Source organism: Nomascus leucogenys, chromosome 13 (assembly GCF_006542625.1).
Source record: "Nomascus leucogenys isolate Asia chromosome 13, Asia_NLE_v1, whole genome shotgun sequence".
NCBI lineage: Eukaryota > Metazoa > Chordata > Mammalia > Primates > Hylobatidae > Nomascus > Nomascus leucogenys.
This window is the reverse complement of record NC_044393.1, coordinates 56,673,201-56,700,009: the sequence shown is the minus strand read 5'-3', so window position 1 is coordinate 56,700,009 and position 26,809 is coordinate 56,673,201. Positions and strand designations below refer to the sequence as shown.

General features: G+C 37.2%; 1 protein-coding gene and 1 non-coding gene across 3 annotated transcripts in view; both read right to left on the bottom strand.

Annotated features, from left to right (window-relative positions):
• The window catches only part of BCAP29 (B cell receptor associated protein 29), a 41,611-nt gene extending 17,099 nt beyond the window's left edge, over positions 1 to 24,512 (bottom strand). For both annotated transcript variants that reach the window (XM_030825938.1, XM_003268143.4), the window contains exons 1-6: positions 24,418 to 24,512; positions 23,847 to 23,954; positions 20,730 to 20,830; positions 10,590 to 10,740; positions 8,699 to 8,834; positions 4,547 to 4,655 (exon numbers count right to left, since the gene is read on the bottom strand). In XM_030825938.1, the coding sequence (XP_030681798.1) occupies positions 4,547 to 4,655; positions 8,699 to 8,834; positions 10,590 to 10,740; positions 20,730 to 20,830; positions 23,847 to 23,938 (589 nt within the window). In that variant the 5' untranslated portion in view covers positions 23,939 to 23,954; positions 24,418 to 24,512. The remainder of the gene's footprint in view (positions 1 to 4,546; positions 4,656 to 8,698; positions 8,835 to 10,589; positions 10,741 to 20,729; positions 20,831 to 23,846; positions 23,955 to 24,417) is intronic.
• Positions 1,560 to 1,702, bottom strand: LOC115838166. Its single transcript, XR_004033205.1, has one exon. It is a non-coding gene; the product is annotated as a small nucleolar RNA U109 (small nucleolar RNA).
• Positions 24,513 to 26,809: the final 2,297 nt, after the last annotated feature.

Genomic DNA, 26,809 nt, shown 5'->3' with positions numbered 1-26,809 from the left:
ATATCACCATTATATATTAGTCCAAGAAAAGAACTCCGATAGCAAGCAAACCCTTTTTTCTGTTTTGACAATAACATCAATATGTGAAGATCATACAGAGATGAACTAATAAATACTAATAAATCCTTTATTTACCTAACTAAAACGATTGGTCATGAGTTTTATTTGCTTTAAATAATTAGAATACTATTAATTATATATTGCCTATTGGCACAACCATCAAATAAACTATACTTTCTTAATACAGTTTTTTTTTCAGTTGATACAAGAAGGGACAAAGGTGTCAAAGAAGCAGAAACTTCCAGACATGAAAACAAATATGTTTTTTACTTATTTAAATAACGAAAGTGCATTAAAAGGCAACAAAGCAAAAAAAAAAAAAAAACAAAAACAAAAACAAAAAATTACCAAAAACAGCAAACTGTTTTTAAGCATTAATAATTTTTAAATAAGCTAGTGGCTTTGATATAACTGTAGGTAAAAGATAACTGAGTTCATGTCCACAAAAATTTACAACTGTAAAACATGCTGAGGGTAAACTTTCAGAATTTATTTTTAGATGAATATATGGTTCATTTGTAAGAAACTGGAAATCCTATGGCTTTAAACTTGTATACAAAGCTTACGTCTTATTCTTAACACTGAAGAGGCAGGAATTTAGGGTTTTGGGTATACAGAACAGCAATTCCCCTGTAATTTTCTACCTTGTCTTGATCTCCAATTTCTCTGGAAAAGCACTTCAGCTATTTTTCACTATCTGGTCCCTATGTTAACTGGCAATAAAAAGTAAAAAAAACTTAACATCTTCAAGGGTATTAAAGTTGGTCTGTAAAAGGTAATTTTAGTCTTGTTCAAGGTAAGTCAAGGTGATATGAAAGCATTTATCCAGGAAGAGAGTTGAATTATCATTATTTTAAGTAGGGGACTAAGGGTTCTGTTTCCTGGTCCAAATCTAGTATCTCTATTGCATGCTGCTAATACTTAGGTACCCATAATAGGTCTTTACACTCAGTTTCTGATTGTTAGTATATGCTTTAAGAAATTTATTTAAAGTTTGCTTTATCCTCAAGAGGCATACTTTTTAAGGAAAGTGTTAATTATGCTACACATTAAATGACTTTACAATGACTGAATTACCTGAAAAGTTCTTTTAAAAATTGCTGAGGCTCAGGCACAGCAGTTCATGCCTGTAATCCCAGCGTTTTTGGAGGCTGAGGAGGAAGGGCTTGAAGCCAGAAGTTCAAGACCAGACTAAGTAGCAAAGCGAGACCCTGTCTCTACAAAAAATTTAAAAAACTAGGCAGGCATGGTGGTGCACGTGTGTGTAGTCCCAGCTACTCAGGAGGCTGAGGCGGGAGGATCTCATGAGTCCAGGAGTTTGAGGTTGCAGTAAGCCATGACTGTGCCACTGCACTCCCACCTGGGCGACAGTGAGACTCTGTCTCAAAAAAAAAAAAAGAAAAAAATTGCTGACTAAACAAGGAACAACAGAAAGCAGGAACAAAGAGAAGAAAGGCATGGTCAAGAAATTTCCCCCAATTACTGTTTTCTCTTTTCCTTCACGTAGGAGACATATACTGCTAATTCAACCTTTACTACAAGATTGGCAGCCCTAAGAATTCATTTTAAAATATGGGATTTCGTTATATCTATATGCATTCCTGCTCCTAAAAGAATGAAGAACAGACATTTCCACATGCAGCTCAATCACTTTTTAAGCGATATTTACTTCTATCATTGCTTGGATGCATACAATGACTGAATGCTACATATTTCTAGTTATAAGAATAAAGGAGACCGGGCGCGGTGGCTCACGCCTGTAATCCCAGCACTTTGGGAGGCCGACACGGGCAGATCATGAGGTCAGGAGATTGAGACCATCCTGGCTAACATGGTGAAATCCCATCTCTACTAAAAATAACAAAAAAATTAGCCAGGTGTGGTGGCAGGCGCCTGTAGTCCTAGCTACTTGGGAGGCTGAGGCAGGAGAATGGTGTGAACCCGGGAGGCCGAGCTTGCAGTGAGCCAGATCCCACCACTGCACTCCAGCCTGGGTGACAGACTGAGACTCCATCTCAAAAAAAAAAAAAAAAAAGAGTAAAGGAAGGTATTCATTTATGAAAATAAGTAGTTTTCCTAGAAAAAAGCCAATCTCCTTGGACATCAGAAGGTTTCTCCACTAAATACAATGTCTGTGCTAGGGTGATATTACTGCACAGAAGCAACAGTAATAGTTTACAAACTCTGGTCAAAACAGAAGTTGGAGGTTAAAAACTGAAGGTGTTTGCCACTACTGATAGAGGGTTCTTAGTAGCTGCCTTCAGAATGCCACTTTTTAAATTTGGGGCTAACTAGCTTAAATAAACATTTGTATTTACGTTTTGTTTCCACTAATACGCTTGGGAGAAAATGTTTCACTTGGATTTAAGTAACACAAAGGATAAGAAAATTCATATGGAAAACACCCTATTTTCCTCTAAAAAAAAAAACATTGCTTTTTTTTTACTCAATTTTCAAATGTAAGATCTCTTTCTAAATCTTTCTTAAGCCTTGTCACCTTAACACCTTCAATATTTAGAAATCAATGAATATTTTTGAGTGGTACTGTGCACAAAAGCATTGTACCACTGAATTCATCCAAATCATGCACTATTAATTGATATATTTTCTTAGTTCTTACCTTACTGAATTTAACTGGTTTAGGTCAACAGAACATGACCAAGGAAACACCTTCTTTAGAAATGGAACTTTGATCTTCTCAAGGTCATTACAAATGTTATTTTTAAAAAAAACTTAGGGTAAATAAAATGTGTTCATAAAATATTATACATCTTGCCGGAACCAAACAGGACACACTCAAACAGGTAAAATCTGCCTTTACCTGAACACTAATTCACTTTGAAAGTAGCTCTGCAGTCTACACTTCAAACACAGAAGCTGGTATCAGTTGTTATCAGATTGTAAACACAATGCTTACATTGTCAGAGTTCATTTTCTATAAAATCTGATTTTGTCTTTTAAAGAAATGCTCATGTAATACTAAGTTAAGTTTTATGCCACATTTAAAGAGTTAAAGCTCAAAATATCTCAGAGCTGGAATTTTTGAAAGGTGAAAGGAGAAACTAAATTGAGCAGGGTTAAGAGAAGTGTAGCACACATACACTCTTGTCTATCTTTTATTTTTGCGCCACCCTGCTTACAACATAAGAAAAGAGATCCTTGGTGGATACAGAAAAAAGAAAGCAGGATTTTGAAAGAATATTTTTGTGCTTTGGAAATAGACGGTTTCATTCTTCGAAAGAATTAGTAGCAATACTTTATGCAGGGTTAAAAAAGAACACTAGTTTGTCTTCTGAAATGTCTGTTGTAAACAGTAGATAACTATTAAATTCATTTTCATATAAACAATAACATTTCTTGATCATGTTCGAAATCTTTTGGAATTACAGAAAAGGCAACAATACCAACTAGAAGATTCTTGAATTTTGGGCTATACTATGCCAACTACATAATATACCACTTTGTCTATAAGGGTAATTTATTTTTTAACTTATTGCTTCTGAACTGTCTTCTTTTTTCACTTGAAATAATAAGTAGGAAAGTGACTAAAGAATTTTGTATTACATAAATATTCTCCGGTGGATTTTTGTTCTTTTCACAGAATTAGCTTTTATTTTTATGTTTTCCATCTCAAATTCAAATACATCCTGATTGAAGTAAACCCTATCCAAACAACGTACCTTAACACCAACTGACAGTGAGGTTTCTCAGTGTCTGGCCAACATAAAAAACTATCTGTTGTATGCAGAAATGTTGCAAATCATCAAGCCACAAACTTACACTCAGAGTTTTCTTGGATGACACTGAATTTGGGGTATCTACTTTTCTGTGCTGTGCAGATGCAACAAAAATAATTTGTTCTTTGACTAAGAAAAAAACACTAGCAAAACTTTTTTTTAATGTAGAAGAAATTGCTGCCTTCAGGAAAATGGAGTTGGGATGCTCCACTTCAAGCCTACAATGCAATGTTATGTTGGAAGGAGGCACTCAAATTCTTAGCTGACATCCCAGATATTGTTGCCTACTCTGTGCCTACCCATCTCTTTCAAGGAACGCTTTCCTTATGTCTAACAGGTAGAATATATTAGTGCTTGAAATAAACAATATATTTTCTTGTAAGAAAACTGTTCCCCTGCAATTGCTTCTCTGAGAGGAGGAATATACGATGATGGAAAAATGTGATTCATTTTATAAAAACACATTTATAAACAACTTTTTAGGAACATAGCTCTTTTGCTAAGGCAAGAACTTCTGTATTTACAACACAGATCTGAAACACCTACATGTTTTTCTGTATAACAGAGCATGTTTCTCTTGGCTGACACAATGTTTTATCTTCATATTTGAACAAGAATTTATAAATAGGTCATTCTCGGTATCTTAGAAGAACACTTAGGCATTAGTTTTGTTTTAGGAAAAACAGTGAAGTGTACAGCATATAATGTCATGCTAGTCTTTTTACTTTTTCACATGTACACAAAGTTACCATCTGAAGTCTTCCTTAATTCAGTTTTCAGTTTCTCCTGGTCTTCTACTAGTTTTTTATTCTCTGCTTCCAAAACACATTCTTCATCTTTACCATGGCTTTTCAAAATCTATTGCAAAAAGGAGATACAGGAAGAAATAAGCTTAGATTGCAATAGCCAGACATTCTTACAGAAAATAAGCTGAGTAACCTATTTAAAATTACCGGTTTATAATTTATTCTTTGTCCTTCTCAGAATTTTATAGTTTTCTACAATGTGCTTTTGCTTAGAAACTTAATATTTGGGAAACATACAAAAAAGATTTCTTATTATGGCTGAAATCTCTAAAATGAACATAAGAATTTCTAGTTGCTATGATTAAAATAATGTTCTCAAAAGTATTTAGGTAAATAACGTCAGTCTTTCTTCCTCAATAAGAAATATAAATCTAAGGGAACAAACCAGTTCTGAGGATGATATTAATTAGAAAACCATTATGTTCTGATTGTAGAGCTATCTACTCAGCCTATTTTTATACAGACAAATTTGTAAGAGAAGAATATGTCAGAGTGGAGATGGGTAAGTGGGAAATGACAGGGCCATTTCTAGAGCTGAAAAGTTCTAATTTTCATTGAATAGTTTCCAAATTACTGTTATTCCATTAATCCTTTATAATGTTCTTTATATTTTAAAATTGATTCTGGCTTTAAAAATGTTAGTGTTTGTAGCTTATCTTTTCTAGGCAAGAAAAATTAAGACCCATATAGTAAAACAACTGATCAAAATAAAATTATCATGGAATAAAAATTTCATAATCCGTATTGTGAACAGAAACTATAATTATCATCAGAACTAAGAAGCTGACTTAAAGAAATGATAAAGAATTTAAATTACCAAGAAAGACAAAGTAAATGTTTGAAAAACATAATATGTATACTGTTGTGGCTCAATAGACTAAATAAAGAGGCAGCAACTTTTTTTTTTTTTTAAGAAACAGGGTCTCACTCTGTCACCCAGGCTGGAGTACAGTGGTGCAACCCATAGCCACTTCAGCCTTGACCTCCTGGGCTGAAGTGATCCTCCCATCTCAGCCTCCTGAGTAGCTGAGACTATAGGCGTGTGCCACCATGGCAGGCTAATGTTACAAAAAAGTATATCTATAAATATATATATATGTGTGTGTGTGTATATATATATACATGTGCATATATATGTGTATGTTTGTGTGTGTGTGTGTGTGTATATATATGTGTGTGTATATATATATACATATATATATATACACACACACACACACATATATATATACTGTATTGCCCAGGCTGGTCTTCAATTCCTGGCCTCAAGCAATCCTCTCACCTCAGCCTCATCTCACCAAAGTGCTGAGATGACAGGCATCAGCCACTGCACCTGGCCAGTGGCAACAACTTGATACTGACAGGTTCTATAGTCAGGTAAAAAAGCAACACAGGAGAATTTTAAACAGACTGACATAAGAGAGGAATTTCTACTGCAGGGTGATTCATCTTCTAATGTAAGCCAATATATTCATCAAAACACAAAGTTCTACTGAGCAATGACTACATGTAAATATTTTACAATGCAAGGTGCTGTAAGAGATAAAAATATAAGAGAAACATGGTCTCTACTTTCGAGTAACTTCACTCTAGTAGAAAGGATGAAACGAGCATAAAAACTGTAGCACAAGACCAAATACAGTACTACTGTGCTATATAGAGATTAGGCAGCTCGGAGGAGGAATTAAAGCTCTAATGCATATATTATATAATCCCAAGGACTGTTTTTTGGGGACAGGAGGATTGAAATACATTCTGAAACTAAAGAAGCCTCATATCTTCTCAAATCAAAAAAAAAGTTTTTCTTTTTTGTAAAGAGCAGCACAAGAAAAAAATTTCTCCAAATCTCTTTTAATGTGGTGCCTACTTCAAGTTGAAAACAACTCCAGCTATTACTTCACTGAATTCAGTTCATAAAATCTCCAGTGATTACCCAAATTAGAAGAGAATCATTGAGTTGCAGGAATGTTTTTGCTGACTGCTTGAATTTTCATGCCATTGACTTGGAAAAGTTGGATTTGTGTCAGTCTTGCAAATAAGCTTTCACTACTGCACCTGTAAACTTGCCTAAATTTATGATGTGTAACTTGACACTGGAGAAAGACCAAGAACACTGAAATCTGAAATTTAATGATTACCAGCTACAACAACGCAACTGTTCACTGTCTCATCCGAATTATCCCACCTTGGTAAGTTACGTGGCTGGAAAAAAAAATCAGGGCAAAGTAAAATTAAAAGTTAATTGGTCTTTCATAATTATTTCCTTTTTTTAACTGAATATCAGAACAGCAAGGGGTCATGGGTACCACGTGGAAATTGTTCTATCGGATAACATAGGAGGGCACAAAATAATGTGGTTATGAATGTGGATTCTAGAGTCAGGCTGCTTAGGTTCAAATTTTAGTTCTGTCACATATTAGTTGAATGATCTTGTACAAGTCACTTAATCTTTCTATGCCTCCGTTTCCTCATCTATAAAATGCAGGTAATAACAATACCAAACTCATGGGGCTTTTGTGAAAATTAACAGTTAAAAACCTTGGTGTGAAGCATTTGAAGCAATACCTGGCACAATGTTAACTATTATTTATAGCTAAGGAACTTTGAGGCCCATTAACATAGGTGATTTGTGCTAGGTCACGTGTTGAAACTAGCACCTAAGTCTCTTGGATCTCAGGGTGATGCAGTTTTCACTGGATAATGTGTCTCTGATAGAGAATAAAGAGGTATGGCTGGGCGCAGTGACTTGCCTATAATCCCAGCAGTTTTGGAGGCCAAGGTGGGAAGACCGCTTGAGGCCAAAAGTTTGAGATCAGTCTGGGGAGGAAGGGAGGGAAGGAGAGGAAAGGAAGGAAGGACAAAACAAAGGGGGTGTTTTCACAAGCTTATCTTTCCTTAGCTTATTTTTCAAAACCTACATGAAGTACCTTGAAACAGATGTCATCTTTTATATTCTCACTTATGGCCTTTATTGGTCACTTTATTGGTCAATTAGTTATACTCTGGGCACTGACAGCTGCTTTTATGTGCTGCTCAAAGACTTTCTCCTCACTGTGTACTGGCTTTAGCCCAGCATATCTGTGCCTCCTCTGATTGGGTCACAGCTATGCAGGAGCAGCAAATCAGAACAGTATGGAACCAAAGGAGAGGAAACAAACAAACAGAAAGAATAAATCATGCAGGGTCAAGGAATTGGTAATCACGACATAAGTTTCCTTGCATGGGTAACTGGTTCTGAAAACAATTCCAAGACAAAAGTTGCAAAAGTTATTTTGAGGAAGGTGCTTTTTTTTTAAAACGGCAAGACTAATTTAAGTGTATTAACTATGGTATGTATGAGAAAAATAACACTTTCCATTTCTTAGAGCTAAAGAATAAGAGGAAAACAACTGAAGAGGAAAAAAAGCGGTGTTCTGATGGTTACAAATCATTACTCCAAAATGATGTGTATAATTTTAAATTAAGATATGTACACGATCAGTTGTTCTATAAATACAAGGCTGTGTGCTTTCGAGTTTAGTTATTATGTATCAATCAAAGCTTTAATGACTGTGTTTTTATTTTTACCACTGTGAAATGAGATCAAAGGATAGAAAATAAAGGAATAACATTAAAGATTTAAAATATTATATGCAATTATCAATCTAGCATCAGTGACGTTTCTCTGCTTTCTATAAACAAATCATTTAAAAGAAAACTAAAATCTAGGCTTAAAAATACTTTAACTGAAAAAGAAATAGAAACGGAGTTATAAAGACTTGCTTTAGATTATAAAGTAAACTTAACGGTAATGAAGGAATTAAAATTCATATTCCCAGAATACTATTTTCTCCTTAAATCACAGCAAATAGGTCCAATGGTGTAAATCCACTATGGAGAAAAAGCAAATCTAAATAACAGTGAAAATATTAGTGGGAACAAGCATTTCTAAAGAACACTAAAACTATTCTTGAAATAATCATTATATAAAATATTGTTCATTATGGTCATTTTCTGCTTATAAAATATAAAAATGCTCTTTTTGATGCTGAAAACAAATATATTACTCCTTGGGAACACCAACAACGTTTAATTTTTACAAAGAAAATTAAATACCCGTTTCAGTTTTTCGTTTTCTTCCATAAATTTTTTGGCAGCCTTGTTGGTATTTTCTGCTTGAGTTTTAAGTACATCTTTGTTTGACAGTTCTTTTGCCAGTTGAGTAATAAGCGTAACCAGACGTCTCAACACTCTAAGAAAAAAAAAATCAGAATAACATATTACTGGCCAATCACAAGAAACTTATTTTAAAACAGTCATTGCCAAATTACTCCCCATTAGGTATAGGTGTGGTGGTGGCAGATAATGTTTAGGCAGAACCCATTATTCTTTTCTTAATTCAAGTCTCTTAGTAAAAACAGGCCCGTGTCTCATTCCTTTGGAATCTTTGTTAGAAGACCAGCATTTAGAATACAGGTTCAGTGGTACTTACTTGTTTTCCTGTAGAAGGCTTTAGCTTGGAGGAATAGAAACAGGAAAATTTCAGACAGTGTGGCAGGGCCAGTAAGAGAATTATTTTTTTTGGCCCAGTTCAAATTCTGCTATTTAAGGAACATTGTGTAAGGTCAAACAAGCTGAAGAACAGCTCATTCACATCTGTTTATGGGTAACTGCCATTATTAGAAGAAGTAGTGACTACTATCTTCAATTATTCATTCAGCAGACATTCCTTTACTCAGGAACTGCTAAGTGTTAAGACACTCTGCTAGGCACTGCAGATGCATTGGAAAACAGCAAAGTCCATGCCCTCAAGGGTTTAGCCCCTAGTTGTGGAAGCACAAGTTAAAACAGTATTTAATTACAACCATGAATGACACTAGAAAATGAAGTATATATACATTCTTTGAGCACCTGTAAGAGAAGCCCTACCTACTTTGTGGGTAGTGATGGCCACAGACGGCTTTGAGAAAGAGGCTAACGGATGAGTAAGAGTCAGCCAGGAAATGAGGAAAGAAAGAGTGTTCTGGCAAAAGGAATAGCTTGTGTGAAGACCCTAAAATGAGAAAGAGGTACACTACAGAACTCAATCAATATCTGTTGCAAGATGGAATGAATGAATAAATGGTGAAGGTCTGTAAGGGTGGAATGTATTGTACATGTCAGAGACACGAATGAGACAAGGCTCCACAGAGAGGCAGGAGCCTAATCATTCAGGGCCTTATGGACTGGGCAAACCTACAAGCTGTTAATGACTGTTTGTTATTTGGGTATATCATCTGAATTCTTTTACAAAGATGTTATAAAAAAATCTACAGGCCGGGCGCAGTGGCTCACATCTGTAATCCCAGCACTTTGGGAGGCCGAGGCGGGAGGATCACGAGGTCAGGAGATCGAGACCATCCTAGCTAACACAGTGAAACCCCGTCTCTACTGAAAATACAAAAAAATTAGCATGGCACGGTGGTGGGCGCCTGTACTCCCAGCTACTCAGGAGGCTGAGGTAGGAGAATGGAGTGAACCCAGGAGGCGGAGCTTGCAGTGAGCCGAGATCACGCCACTGCACTCCAGTCTGGGAGACAAAGCGAGACTCCATCTTAAAAAAAAAAAAAAAAAAACTACAGTAGGCTGGGTACAGTGACTTGTGCCTGTAATCTCAGTACTCTGGGAGGCTGAGGTGGGAGGATCACTTGAGGACAAGAGTTTGAGACCAGTCTGGGCAACACAGTGAGACTCCATCTCTACAAAAAATTTAAAAATTAGCCCTACATGGTGGTGTGCGCCTGTAGTCCTAGAAATGAGAGGTTGAAGAGGCAGGATCACTTGAACCCAGGAATTTGAAGTTACAGTGAGCTATGAAGGCACCACTGCACTGTAGCCTGGGCAACAGAGCAAAAGGCTGTCTCTCTTAAAAAAAAAAATCTGCAGTAAAGGTGGACAAAATGAGAAAGAGAAGCATAAATCATGTTTTTAAACTGTGCTTCTATTATTATTATGATTTTTTACTTACAGCCAAAAAAACAGTGAAAATCCAGAAATGTAAAGATTTCTTTGAGACCTAAAAAGTTTCATCTGTGTGTGTTCATAGGCATCAGGTCTGCTGGTGGAGCTCTTCTCAATGGTATGAACTGAGGAATATTTCCTTACTTCTCTCACAGCATCTATTACAGAAGAAAAGAAAACAGTACTTTTGGCTTTTACGAATATAAACTTGTTAAAAATGGAAAGCAGTTTTAGAAAAACTGACCAAACTTTTAAATAATGGACTTTGGTCAGACGCGACCTTTATGTCATTCTGTCTACAGTACCCAGGAAGTTTTCATGCTTAAAGTAGGTGCTCTATAAATGGACACTAGTAGCAAATTTTGAATTACTGTAGCATTTTTTAAATTATTCATCTAGTACTTACCATCATTTTATTGTTTCTCATCTCTAACTACACTGCAAACTATTATCCTTTACATTTTCTGTCTCTAAGATGACTAAAATTCAGCCTATTGACAATGACAGATGTCATATCCCATTACAATCAATTCCAAGAGACTATCCCATTTCTCTTACTATACTAGCATTTTATTACATATTATTACTTTAAATGACTGAGATTTTCAAAATATTTGGTTATACTGAAATTTTCACAGGCATAAGTTTGTTAAAGTGGGATTTGATCTGTGGTGGCATACACTCCTCCGACTAGTGAATAGCAGCTGCTACTGGAAATGTTCAGACAGCTGCTCCTTTGATGCTTTCAGTTCTGGGAAGTCTCAGATGCAGGGGAACCACTTCTTTCCAGTGGAAAATAGGTATCAGCTTATAAGGGTCTACACTGAGTGCATTCTTAGTTCCTGGATTCTTGTATGTACTAGGGAAGGCATCTGCCTTATGAGGTCTTAAAAGCCAATGGAAGTATATGAACAAGTTTGAATGCTCCCCTTTCATGTGACCAACAGAAGTCTTGAGTAGGAGTTATTGCCATACAAGGAGACTCCAGTTAGAAAATTGGGGCCATTTGGGCTACTATTTTATTTTTAGCAGCTTTATTGAGATATAATTCACATACCATAAAAATTTACCTCTTTAAAATGTATAATTCAGTAGTTTTTAGTATATTCACAAAGTTGTATAACCATTACCAGTATCTAATTTCAGAACATTTTGGTCACCCCACAAAGAAAATCTACACACATCCCTCAGCTCCTGGTGACCAGCAATCTGCTTTCTGTCTCTACAGAACTACCTGTTCTAGACATTTCTTATAAATTGAATCATATACTATCTGCTGTTTTGTGTCTGGCTTCCTTCACTTAGCATAATGCTTTCAAGGTTCATCTGCACTGTAGTATGTGTCAGTACTTCATTACTTTTATGGCTGAATAATATTCCATTGTATGAATGTGGTAACATTTGGTTTATCTATTCATTGGTTGATGGCATTGAGCTGTTTCCACCTTCTGGCTATTATGAATAATGCTGCTATGAACATTCATGTGCAAGTTTTATATCGACATGTATTTTCATTTCTCTTGGTACATATCTAAGAGATGAACTGCTGGGTCATATGGTAACTCTATGTTTAATTTTTGAGGAACTGCCAAACTGTATTCCAAAGCAGCTGTACTACTTTACATTCCCACAAGCAGTGTATGTTGGTTCCAATTTCTCCATATCCTCGGCAACATTTGTTATTATATTTTTGATTATAGTCATCCTAGTGGGTGTAAAGTGGCATTTCTTTGTGGTTTGGATTTGCATTCTCTGATAGCTAATGCTGTTGAACATCTTTTCATGTGCTTGTTGATCATTTGTATATCATCTTTGGAAAAATATCTATTCAGATCCTTTACCCATTTTTAAATTGGGTTATTTGCTTTATTTGTCTCCCAAATGTCTTTCACAGAATTTTTTTCAAACTGAGAATTTTATAATGGATGCTCATTACATACAGTTATGCTTCTGTAGTCTCTTGACATACAATACTTTTTTAAAAAGGTGCCAGGCCAACTGCTTTCTAGAAAGTTCTCACATTCTGGCTGGGTGTGGTGGCTAACACCTGTAATCCTAGCACTTTGGGAGGCAGAGGCAGGAGGATAGCATGAGGCCAGGAGATTAAGACCAGCATGGGCAACATGGCGAGACCCTGTCTCTTTTTTTAAATATTAAAAAATAAATAAGCACAAAGAAAGTTCTCACATTCTGAATTTGTCTGAGGGTAGTCCAATTTCTTTCTCTAACTCCTGTATTTTTAGAAAACTAGAAGTCAGACTTGATTGGTTCTGCCAGGCCTCAGAAAGTAAAAATAAAATAAAACAAATACTTGATTGGATAAGGTTTAATACTTTTGGCAAGAATCCCTCATAATTTATGCTGTGTAATGTTAGTTTGTCTCATACTTTTTGATGCTAAATTTGATTACTTAGTTAAGATGGTGTATTAGTGAGAGTTCTCCAGGGAAAAAGAACCAATGGGGTGTGTGTGTGTGTGTGTGTGTGTATGGGGAAGAGTGGTACAGGGGGCAGACAGAGAAAGAGAGAGAAAGAGAGAGCGAGAGCTTGAGATTTATTTTAAGGAACTGGCTCATATGCTCATAGTGGCTTGTTAAGTTTAAAATCTGCAGGGTAGACTGGCAGTCTGGAGATCCAGGGAAGAAATACATCTTGAGTCCAAAGGCAATCTGCAGGCAAAATTCCTTTTTGCTCAGAGGAGGTCAATCTTTGTTCTATTAAGGCTTTCAACTGATTAGATAAAGCCCACTAACCTGTTTCTATTTTCCCCTTTACTGTTGAAATCTGGTAGTGTGAGTCCCCCAATTTTGTTCTTTGTAAAGATTTTTTGACTGTTATATGAGTTCTTTGCATGTCTGCATAAATTTTAGAAGCAACTGATCAACTGCTACAAAAATGCCTGTTGGGTTTCTGACTGGGACTGTGTTATGTCCGTAGAATTTTGGAAGAACAAACATTTTAATAATATTGAGTCTTCCAACTGATGAAAAATCCCCATTTATTTTGATCTTCTTTAATTTCTTTCAGCAATGTTTTTGTAGTTTTCTGTATAGAGCTGTTGTGCCTCTTTTATAAAGTTTATTTCTAAGGTTTTTAGGCTTCTTGGTGTACTTAGAAAAGGAATTTTTAAAAATGTCATTTGCCTATTATTTACTGCTTATAGTATAGAAATACAATTACTGATATACTGAATTTTTGTATACTGACCCACCTGTATTTTGTGACCCCACTATATTAATTTCTTTGACACAATAGCTTTCTTGTAGATACTTCAGGACTATTTCCTTTTTTTTTTTTTTCTGAGACAGGGTCTCGCTTTGTCACCCAGGCTGGAGGGCAGTGATGTGATCACGTCTCACTGCAGCCTCGAACTCTTGGGCTCAAGCAACTCTCCCACCTCAGCCTTCTGAGTAGCTGGGACTACAAGCGTGAGTCATCATGCCTGGCTAATTTTTGTACTTTCTGGTAGAGACGGGGTTTAGCCATGTTGCCCAGGCTGGTCTGGAACTCCTGAGCTTGAGCAATCTGCCCACCTCAGCCTCCCAAAGTGGTGGGATTACAGGAGTGAGCCACTGTGCCAGGCCACGATTTTCTATATAAATAATCGTGTCATCTGCAAATAAGGATATTTTACTTCTTTCTTTGCAGTCTTTATGCCTTTCATTGCTTTCATGACTTATTATTACCCTGGCTAGGACATCTATTACTCAAATGAATAAACAGAGTGTAAATATCCTTGCCTTGTTTCCAATCTTATGGGGGAAGCCTTTGATATTTAAGTATGATGCTAGCTTGAGGTTTTTTGTAGATCTTCATCAGAATGAGAAAACTTCTTCTAAATCTTTAAAAAAAAAAAAACTGAGTGATTTTTTTTTTCACTGTCAATATTCAATATAATGGGTAGATATTATTAAGGTGGAAACTAAAATAACTGATTTTAAATCTTTTTTAAAAATAAACATTCAAACCTATAATTTTTCCTTTAAGCAGTGCTTTAATGGCATCTTAAAACTTTGATATATTGTATTTTCATTATTGTTCAGTTAAAATATTTTCTAATTTCCTTTGTGAGTTCTTTGACCCAAGGATTACTAACAAGTCTTGTTTAATTTTCAAACATATATAGGTTTTCCATATTTCTGTTGCTGATTTCTATTTTCATACTCTGTAGGGACCGGGCACAGTAGCTCTCATCTGCAATCCCAGCATTTTGGGAACGGGGAGGATCACTTGAGGCCAGGAGTTTGAGACCAGCCTGGGCAACAAAGCGAAAATCTGTCTCTATAAAACAACAAAAACGAAACCCCTATACTCTATATGATTCCAATCCTTGGTAGGACTTCAATCCTTTGTATTTATTGAGACTTGTTTTATGGCCCAGAATATAGTGTATCTTGGTGAAGAGGGTTTAGTATATTCATGTGCCCTTGCAAAGATTATGTACAGCAGGGGTCCCCAACCCCTGGTGCCATGCAGCTGTACTGCTCCATGGCCTGTCAGGAACTGGGCTGCACAGCAGGAGGTGATTGGCAGGCCAGTGAGCAAAGCTTCATCTGTATTTACAGCCAATCCTTATCGCTCACATTACTGCCCAAGCTATCAGATCAGTGGTGGCATTAGATTCTCATAGGAGGGCAAGCCCTATTGTGAACTGTGCATGCAAGGGATCTAGGTTGCATGCTTCTTATGAGAATCTAATGCCTGATGATCTGCCACCATCTCCCATCATCCCCAGATGAGAATGTCCAGTTGCAGGAAAAAAGCTCAGGGCTCCCAATGAGTCTACATTATGGTGAGTTGCATAATTATTTCATTATATATTACAATGTAATAATAATAGAAATGAAGTGCCTAATAAATTTAATGTGTTTGAATCATCCTGAAACCATCCTCTGCTCCTGCATATGGAAAACCTGTCTTCCATGAAGCTGGTCCCTGGCGCCAAAAAGGGTGGGGACTGCTGATGTACAGTTTACAGCTGTTTGGAGAGGCTTGATTTTTATACTTTTTTAGGGTAAGTCTGTTTTGCTTTAGGCCTTAGTTATAGTAAATTTCTAATTCCTGGGATATAGTCTTTATTCCTAAGGAGTAGCCCTTCTGTGATTTTAGTGGAAAGGTTCAAGGTCTTTACCAAGCCCCTCTAACATGATGAGGCTCATACTCCAAACTCTGTCTCTCCTTGGTGGCCAGCAGCCAAAATTTCTTCTCAGCCTTGCTGCTTTCTGCTGGCGGTTCCTTTTCATTGATCTCCTCGGAATCTTTCCTACACATCCATGGTTGAAGAGTCAACCAAGAATTTAAGGGGAGTTTACATGTGGATTTTGGGGTTCCCTTTTTGGGTTCTCTTTCTTAGATATCCTTCTTATTTTCTAATCTATCTGACCTCTGACCCCTTAAGTCAGTAAGACTGTCTTTTTGCTTTGAGTTCTATATAGTTGTCTATGCTACATGACTGGAAAGCGGTTGGAAGAAAGGCTACATAAATGTGATCACACCCAGTATGATTCCCTTCTTTTAAGGGTTGACGTCCCTCTAGTTTCTGCCTGCTTTTGGTTGCTCTACAAGGCCTTCAAATACCTTTTTTCGTATTTTATCGAGGGTTCATAATTTTTAACACAGGAGAAATAAGTCTAATACAACCCGTTTTGCTATGACCAAAGCCAGACTCCTATGTCTTTAACAAAATTGTTTTAATTTATTGAGGCGAAATTCATATAACAATAAAAGTAAACATTTTAAACTGAACAATTCAGTCGTGCTTAGTATATTCACAATGCTGTGCAACTACCACCTCTATCTAGTTCCACATTTCCATACTCCAAAATAAAACCCAAATAAATCACTCTAAAACTTAAAAAATTCTTAATTTTTGACTTTATATTTGTATGCCATATCTATTCCTGAAAGTCTTAGTTTCTAATACCATGAACATACTCATTTGCTTGATGCTGCACTATACATAAAACAGCTTTTAAATTACCAACAATAAAACTATTATAAAGTTTCAGATTTCATTGTAATCCTCTTGGTTCTTAAAATGTACCCTACCAGGGAGGTAAAAAGTTAAGAGTACTATGTTCAAGAGTAATTATTTTTCTCTGTGTTGTATATTGCAATCTGATGTACTATTCAGTCCATTTGTTTGGACTTATTTTCAATTCTAGAGCTTGCTTTTTTCTAGCTCTGTACAATTTGAAGTTTTCTTTCTTTAAATTCTAGAATAGTTTAAAAAGCAGTAGTAATATCTGTTTTCTGAAAGCAGTAGGGTTTCTTATAAAACTATCTGTTTTTTTGCTTTTTTTTTGAAATGGGGTCCTTTTTGATAACTTTCTATAACTTTTCTATATAAATTAGTCTGCTTAAATTTTCTATATCTATTGGTGTTCATTTGGCAAATTATATTTTTCTACAAAATTATACATTTTATCTAGGTTTTCCAATTTATTTGCATAGTTATATAAAGTAGTCTCTTAAATGATCTTTAGAAAATTTCCTGTATCTTAATGGCTATTTCCCCTTTGTCATTTCTCAGATTGCCTCAATAATATAGTAAGACCATGCCAACCACTACCAAAAAACCAACAAAGATAATATATATTTATGACTTATTTTGAATAGGCAAATAGTGAGTACTATGAAGGATCGTTATGCTTCTTTGTGATTCATCTTCCTTGGTAATTAAATGGGAATAATACCCTGAATCCATTATGCAGAAAAGCTGAAGATTAACCAATAATATTAAAAAGGCTTATTAATGTAAATGGTCATGTAAACCTACCTGTAGAATACATCATCTGTATACTAAAAAGGCAACTATGTCTGAAAAATGGAATGGAGTCAACAATAAGGGAAGGATGTGACATATAGTCAATTTTCTATAAACCAGCTGAAGATGATCCAGTTTTAGATCAGTTACGGAAACTTTCAAATTCCTGGGATGCATTTCTGCTAACACTAAACATACTCTTGAAATTCCCACTTCCATTCTGTCTCTTACCAGCACCTAAAATACACACACATGCACACACACTTGTATGCACACATTCAGATAGTGATGGCTCTAAGAATATAAATACTTCTTAATAGCTACCTTATTTTGGCTGGGTGCAGTGGCTCATGCCTATAATCCCAGCACTCTGGGAGGCCGAGGTGGGCAGATCGCTTTGAGCTCAGGAGTTTGGGACCAGCCTGGGCAACATGACAAAACCCTGTCTCTATAAAAAAAAAAAAAAAAAAAAAAATTAGCCAGGGGTTGGTGGCTCTCGCCTGTAGTCCCAGCTACTTGGGAGGTTGCAGCTGGAGAATTACTTGAGCCCAGAAAGTGGAGGTTGCAGTGAGCCGAGATCGCGCCACTGCATTTCAGCCTTGGTGACAGAGTGAGACCTCATCACGAAAAAAAAAAAAAGAATAAATACATATAAAAAGAAAATGTATAAAAAAGTTACCTTATTTAGAGAGATAACCAAGAAAAAGGAAATAAATTTCAAAGTAAAATATAAATTAAGCATGAGTAATCCACTGGTTTTGCATTATTTACATCGTTGTGGACTGGAACATCAGACTCTGCACTTTACATGTTACTGCGTTTAAATCTTAAAACACGAAAGTAGGTGTCATTACTCCATTTTGGATGGAGACCTAGAAGATAAGCACCTATCTGGTTGCATTAACTATCCATGCTGTCCTTGTTCTCTGGGAATTAATTACCCTGTTTACCCAAAGATGCAGGCTTCCACCAGCAGTCATGATTCTCCCTTGTGACCTTCCTGGTTATAGGAGATGAGGAGTAGATACCTGGTGCTAGCTGGTCCAATTTTTTTTCCTTTAATATGGAATTGGGATTCAGAGATGATGAATTAATCCTTGCATATGTCTGGAATGGTAACACCTGGCAGCTGTGTGGTACCCATTTACTTCCTTGGAGATAGACAGAATATCAGAGTCCATAATAAAAAAGAATGAAGTATATATAGGGAAAATGTATGGCCAAGAAAAGGACATTTCAGTTCCAAGTACTGATCCCTCCCTGGAATGTGGCTTCCTTCCTTTCTTGGGCTACTCTGCAACAACCCCATATTTTATTACAAATTTTTCCTTTTTTGGTCAAGTGAGTTCAAGCTGGTTTCTTTTTTTTTGAGACGGAGTTTCACTCGTCACACAGGCTGGAGTGCAATGGCGCGATCTCGGCTCACTGCAACCTCTGCCTCTCAGGTTCAAACAATTCTCCTGCCTCAGTTTCCTGAGTAGCTAGGATTACAGCCACGTGCCCCCATGCCCAGCTAATTTTTGTATTTTTGGTAGAGACAGGGTTTCACCACGTTGGCCAAGCTGGTCTGGAATTCCTGACCTTAGGTTGATCCACCTGCCTTGGTCTTCCGATGTGCTGGGATTACAGAGGTGAGCCACTGTGCCTGGCCAAGTTTGCTTCTAATGTAACCAAAAGAACTTATACTACAACTCCCCTCCCTTATATGATAAGTGACAGTTTTCAGTAGAAATTTTTGTGATAATTTTAGAGTTAGAAAATCATAAAATTAGGAGCTGCAGAGATTATCTCCATCTCTCCCTTCATTTCACAAGATGAATAAATCAAACCCAGAGAAATAAAAGCCATTTCAAAGGTCATTTAGTTAGCTGGTGGCAGAACTGGAACCAGTTTTCCTTATTGTTCTTTACTGATTTCTCGTAACTAGTTATATGGCTAGATTCAACCCATAACATTAATAATGTACCATGAGACAAATATTTACATTTTGAAAAGAGGCACAAATCATTCATACCTTTCTGTTTTTGACAATACCATCCCTTCTCATACCAGATGTTCTTAGTTTTAAAAAGAGGATTCTATTGAGAGATTGGTGGTTTGGAACATGGAAGACATTTTCTCACAGAACAGTGTCAAAGATAGCGGTTAGGGTCCCAAGTTCACCTCTCTAAATCCTATTTAACCAACAACACAACAACTCTGAGGGAATTCTGAGGGAAAACATACTCTGTGCAAGAAGGGGCATTTCAAGAAGTAGCTGGGTAATCTTAGACAATTTCTCTGAGCTCAGTAACAACTGGAAAAACATGGTGATTATTAAGACTCATGGAACTTCTGGTTTGACGAGAACCTAAAGGTCTACTTTTAATTTTTAAAATATTGTTACCGTGAAAATTTAAAAACATGCTGAAAAATTAGTACAGACATTATGTAAACAAGTGGGCATGGTCATTTCCCAATAAAACTTTATTTACAAAAATAGGCATTTGGCCCACAGGCTATATAGGTTGCTGACCCTGCTATGTAACAATGCTGTTATCACAGCTAAAGTTAACAAAAATTCCCTAATATTATACAATCACTCCATATTCAAATTTTTGCAGTAGTCCCCAAATCTATGTTGCAGGTTTTTCTTTTTATTCTTTTTTTTTTTTTTTAAGGAAGGGTCTTACTCTCTTGCTCAGGCTGGAGTGCAATAGCTCACTGCAACCTTGAACTTCTGGGCTCAGGCAATCCTCCAGTCTCTCAGCCTCCCGAGTAGCTGGGACTACGGGTGCACATCACCACACCTGGCTAACTTTTACATTTTTTTGTAAAGATAAGGTTTTGCTATGTTGCCCAGGCTAGTCTCAAACCCCTGGACTCAGGCAATCCTCTCGCCTTGGCCTCCCAAAGTGCTAGGATTACAGGCATGAGCCACTGCACCCGGCCATGTTTATTTTTTAATCAGTCCAAATCCACACCCTGCATCTAAGACTCCTTTGGAGAGCCTAATGATTCTATTGTTTTATTTGCCTTTCTAACAGCTAAGCTCCTGGGTGCCTAGGACATCACAGTAACAAAGGAGAGACAACACCATGAAAAATAAAGTCTGGTAACTGAACAGCAAGGTATGCATTAATATACAGCATTTAAATCTTAAAATAACCCAGAAGGGGTTAAGAATCATTGTGCCCTGTTGAAAGTTAAGCTTGAACATATAGAATGGTAGTATCTATCAACTGTGTATCAATATATCAGTATCCACTCTATGTACTATCAATATACTATATAAAGTCAACTGTACACCAATTGTAACATCAACTCTATTAATTAAAAAGTAAGAAATTCATTTAAAAAACAATATAGTTATATTTATTCAAAGAAGGGATCTAGTACTTACCTAGAAATAGAACAATCAATAGGATGATAATGGTAAGGAAAGCCTTGTTCCAAAAAGTTGCAATTTTACCCCAGACATTAAATGAAAAAATCTTCTGCCATCTGTAAAGCAATACAATTATATTAGGTATAAAAAAACTAAAAAAAGTTTTGAAGTATTTTTAAATACTGAAGTAACATTTTAGTAATTGTGTAGCAAGTGAAAATTACAGAAATTTAATTTTAAAATTTATTAATCTGACATGACAGAATATCTCATGAATTAAAAAACAACTCTTTCAAATTTAATAATAACCTGATATTTGATTATCCTCTGTCTGGTGGCTTAAATATTCTAAAAGTAAACCACACATGAGCAAAACCTTAAAAAGGAATTCTTGCAGTAGTAAAATATTATATTGTTGATAGAAGCTACTACTCTGTATCTTTTTCATGGTCAGAGCAATGACTTAGAAATAAAGATATATTGTTCTAACAATTGGCAACATTTCAGGAGTGGGGTCTAACTCTGCACACTGATTTTTATATAGTACACTTTTAACATATACTCCAAGGAAAAGTTTCTCTACTTTAACCATGAGGGAATTATAAAAACTACCCAGGTATTATATACATAAATTGAAAAAATCTTAAATATGTAGTTTGATAATTTTCACACACATATTATATATATATAAAACCATGTAATTACTACAGATAAAGATGTGAACATAGAGGAAATGAGATGGGGAAATAGTCTAGATGGATTGAACAGCGGTAAACAAAGACAGTGGTAAGAAAGCATGGGTTATAAATGGCAGTGACAAAATAATCCATCACGCAATAGGAAAGGTAACAAACTTTGTACAAGGGCAATTTAAATGAGTAACACTTTAGTCGAAAGGAGGCAGAAAAATGTAGTAAGCACTTAAATAGCTTCAAGCACTTACAACTTGAAAAAAACAGTTTCACTTTAAGATTAGGACACATTTAAGATTTAAGATTAGGACAACTTTAAGTAACTACTTGAAATTGGTGGGGTGATGGAGATTCACACAGATGAATCGGTTCCTTTTGTCTCTGCTTCCAAGTCCAAGCATTTTATATAGCCAATATTTAAATCATGCAATATAAAATTTTATATTTTTAAGAGAACATAAGTGGTAATACCTTGATCTAGGGCCAAATGTAAATTTACTTATTTCTTCAAGGTTTGGTGTGGTGTAAAAGGGAACGTAAGAGACCTCTCACAGGGAACAACTAGCAGTTGAGCACCTTATCATAGCTAATACATATTATGTTCTCACTATATTATGGTTCTAAGTACTTTTACATGTTTTATCTCATTTAATTACAACAACTACCATTAAGAGGTAGACACTAGTACTATCTCCATTTTACAGATGGGGAAACAGATCAGAGGGGATCAAGAGCATGCCCAAGGTTAGTAACATGCAGTTACAGGTGACCTGATTTCTGAGCATGTGCCTTTAACCATTGGGTTATGTAAGAAAATAATAGCGACTAAACGATGAAATATTTTCTTTAAAGATTATGGTGATACAAATATAAAAGATAAAAAGATGTGGATACACACATAGGACATATTGTAAATGATCTGCGTGCATACATACCGTATTTTCTTTATATTTGTATATGAGAATACATTTATATATCATATGCAAATATACACACATCTATCTAACAGCTACTTGATCAGGATGGGTAAAATTTTTATTTGGCAGGAAGAAAAATATTGATCCGTAAGTTATAGATTACTCTGATGGAGAAAAGATCAACTGACAATTTTTTCTTCTTTGCAAACCCTTAAGCCTTATCTATAAATTAGATGTTTATATACAAGATCTTTCTCTTGAGTATATAGGATTCTATCATTGCAAATGTTACCGAAAAGCAAAACAGGGTGTTACTGGGTTTGAAACAAAACCTACAGGATGAGAGGCAGCATGATGGAGTAGAAAGAACACTGGACTAAGAGCCAGATTTTTTTCTAGAATCTGTCACTTACCAGCTAGGTAACCTTAGGCTACTTGCTCTCCTGGGTCTCAGTACGTGATATATAGAACATGGGTGGAATGGATCAAATAAGATCAAAGACCCTACAGTATGATTCAATTTTTTTTTCTTTAGTAAGAAACAACTTACTGAGCTTAGCTTAGCTGATAGAGAAGGACAGAAGAGAGTAGAAATCCAGGCAGGTAAGGAGAAAGTTAGGAGTTGTGAAAGACTATCTGGACCCTGAGCTAAGGTAAAACTTTAAGAAGTTTCTCCCAGTCCTGGGATTGTACTACACTTCAGTGGGTTATCTCTAGGATCTCATTTATGAAATATTTTCTTTTATGCCAGGAGTATGAACAAATGTCTTGCAACATTTTTATTACATGTGTATTTCCCCATTCATACTATCAAATTTCTGGATCTAAAACTAAACGACTAAAAAGTAGAATACTGCAAGGGTAAAATGAGCCACTGCTTGGCTTGAAACACTGTAATTGGTTCTTCAAGACCTTAGAAGTTCCGTCACTAAAGAACTAATGCTAATACATGGTTGTGATACTTTTCACATTCAGCACTTTTAATATACATTCATTAATTTTATGTGAAATCAAAAGTAGTAAAATTGTCATTAAACATTAATGAAACTAACGGTTACAAAGGCGTAAACTAAAAATAATTTACTGGCTTTGGTTTCTAAATTGCTGTTCCAGTGCCTCAATGAAACACTTTTGCACTCATGCTGTACTGTAAACATGATTTATCCACTTACATTTATTTAGTTCACGGCTCCAATTCAGGGCAATAAAACAAAGGTAAAACCTGAGACGAGGCAGGACAGGTGTTAAAAGTATAATCGTTGCTTTATTATATCTGTAATCAATAGAATCAAAAGTATAGGCGCCTTTTCTTTTAGAAGGCAAGAAAAAGTTATTTCACTTGTACACGTAACAGAGTTTTATATAAAATGTTATTTTAATATTGTCATTATATACTACCTAATTCGTTAGGTGAGTTTATTTTCAAAGACTTTCAAAACTTTTTAATGTTCAGAAACCTTTTTCCATTTTACATTAGGAGCGATCCAATATTTATCACAGTTAACGATTTGAAGGTTTCCTACCTCTGAGGAGGAATAAAAGGTAGGCAGAAGATTAAAATGAGTCCTATTTCGGCATAAAGAAAGGTTGCCACTGCCGCCCATTGGAGTGTCATTTTTTTTTCCTCACACCTAAATGGAGAAACACTTATTTTATCTTGCTTCCTTTCAAACAAAACCGGGTTCAAGGCCCCAAGGCGCAGCGTTTTTGTCCAGGGGATGGACCGTGTCCCACCTTCCCCCACCTGGGGAGGCCGGCACGGACCCCGGTCAGGAAGGGGGAAAGGGTGCCTTGGGAAGCGGGTGTCGCCACCTCCCTGTGAGTCGTGGGAACTGGCGAGGCGGCCTACTGGCCACTGCCTTTTCCGCCAGCTTCGCGGCGACAGAAGCCCAACACCTCCCTCCACCAACGCCCGGCTTCCCGGCCCTCCCGCTCCCAGAAGGCGTCGCGGGCCCTCGACCACCGCGCCGCGGACCGGGCCGGGCCGGGCCGGGCCGGGCCAGGCCAGCTCCGCGGGGTTCTCCAGACCAGGCAGCGGCGCTCTCCCTCCGCGACCCAGCGCCCCACGGGTCCCCGGGTCGCGGCCGCCCTTACCCGCCGACAGCCCGCCTGGCTCCCCGCGCTGCTCTGCGGCCGCCGACGCGCGGGACGTCAGACGCCGCGGCCGGGCGGGGGAGGGGAGCCAGGGCCCCACCCCGCCCGCGGGTCCTTCCCAGCTGAGATCACAGGCGGCGCGACCACGTTTATTGGCAACAATTGTTTTCTAATTGGCGGCGGGTCAGAGAATGAGTTAGACTTTTGACCTGATGCTTGGGGGTCGGAGCGCAACTTCTTCAGGAGGGTAGACTTTCCACTGCTAAGTGCGACCCCGGCGGGAGGGTGCCCGGGTCCAGGTCTAAGGAGCGGCGCCGGGCGGCGGGGCTAGATTGGGTGGTGCAAATTCAGCGAACGCGCTTAAGACGCACTCCTTTCCGGTCACCTCCTCTCTCTTCCTGGTGGGAACCGTTTGTGTCCAGAATTAAGCTATATTTAATAAAGGGCCAGGATGAGGTGGTCGTGCAGCATTTTGTTCTGGAGAAGCTAGGATCAATTGTATGTCACAACATATTCCGTAGGCGTTCCCGTTCCCGTCCATGGGCTGGGAAGAGACAGTAAACTTTATTTACCGTGATGTTTGGGGACTGGTACGAAAGGTGGGTATGGGGATAGTCTTTCAATTACTATTTTCCAGCTTTTCAAACTGTGCGTGTACATTTAAGTTGTTGAGTTTTTTTCAATATTGACAACGTATCAGGAATTTAATAAAAGTACTATCCTGGTGACAATTATTCGGGGAATAGTAAACAAATGTTGAAAATGGATAATTATAGACTATAAAACATTCAAAAACACATTTAAGTTGGTGCTTTTTCTTAATTTATCACAAATATTCTGGAGCACATGTAACAGAAAAAACAGAAAAATAGACTTTGAACATAAATTAACCATAAAGATTTTTTTTTTTTTTGAGATGGAGTCTCCCAATGTCGCCCAGGCTGGATTGTGGTGGTGGGATCTCGGCTCACTGTAGCCTCTGCCTCCCAGGTTCAAGCGATTCTCTGGCCCCAGTCTCCAGAGTGGCTGGGATTACAGGCACCTGCCACCATACCTAGCTAATTGTTGTATTTGTAGTAGAGACAGGGTTTCACCATGTTGGCCAGGCTGGTCTCGAACTCCTGGACTCAAGTGATCTGCCTGCCTTGGCCTCCCAAACTGTTGGGATTACAGGTGTGTTAGCCACCGCGCCTAGCCAGGAAGTTACTTTTTTTTTTTTTTTTGAGACGGGAGGGAGTCTTGCTCTGTCGCCCAGGCTGGAGTGCAGTGGCGCAGTCACAGCTCACTGTAAGCCCCACCTCCCAGGTTCACACCATTCTCCTGCCTCAGCCTCCCGAGTAGCTGGGACTATAGGCGCCCACCACCACGCCCAGCTAATTTTTTGTATTTTTAGTAGAGACGGGGTTTCACCGTGTTATCCAGGATGGTCTCGATCTCCTGACCTCGTGATCTGCTCGCCTCGCCTGCCAAAGTGCTGGGATCACAGGCGTGAGCCACCGCGCCCAGCCAGGAAGTTACTTTTAATCAAAAGTGTTAGAACTTCTTGCCCATCCACAATGGTTCCTTCCAAACACCGAGCACATTACTCTAGTGATGATGCTGTGCTCACAACACTAGGGTAATTCAATTCAGAGTTCTGACCATACCTCCCTATTTTGTACAGTATTCATAGAAAATGAAAAAGCCAGTTATCTTTAAAAAAAAAATGCATTAACTGAAAAGTGAAAACAGAATGTACTGAGAAGAAAGATGGCACCACAGTGCTTATGTTAAAATGGATTCATTCAATATTCCCAAACGTGAATTAAACAGTTTTACATAATTGTTTCCTTATAACAGTTTTCATGTTGGCAAAACAAAATAATACTTTAATTATGAACGGTTTTATTTCAGTCTGAGATACTTAATTCTTGCAGTGCATGCCCACCAATAACAAAATCTATTAATAACACTCCCAAACCATGGGACTTTAAAGTTACAATCAACGGCTGAGAGGCATAAACGTAATATCATTAAACACAGAGTATGAAAATTAGGTTTTAAAATTAAAAACAAAACCTGGTTACTATTCTCTAGGAAATATTTCAAATATATAATCATCTCAGGTTGGCCACCAAATTTCCTATACTTAAGATATGGTAGATTGCAGTTAATTTTATTTTTTTAGGTAGCAGGTATATTTATTAAGCTTGCAATCTTTGGAGGATCTAGAAGTTTTGAAATGTACCAAATTTAATGTCATTAACCAATTGGAATTTTTAATGTAAGTTCTGAGTGCAATTCTATTCAGAATTTCCTGTTCTTTTTCATTTTGGATGGATGTTGGTATTTGTTCCACCACTTTTTTGCACCTGCATACTTCTTGTTAACTTATAGATACTACGAGCCATAC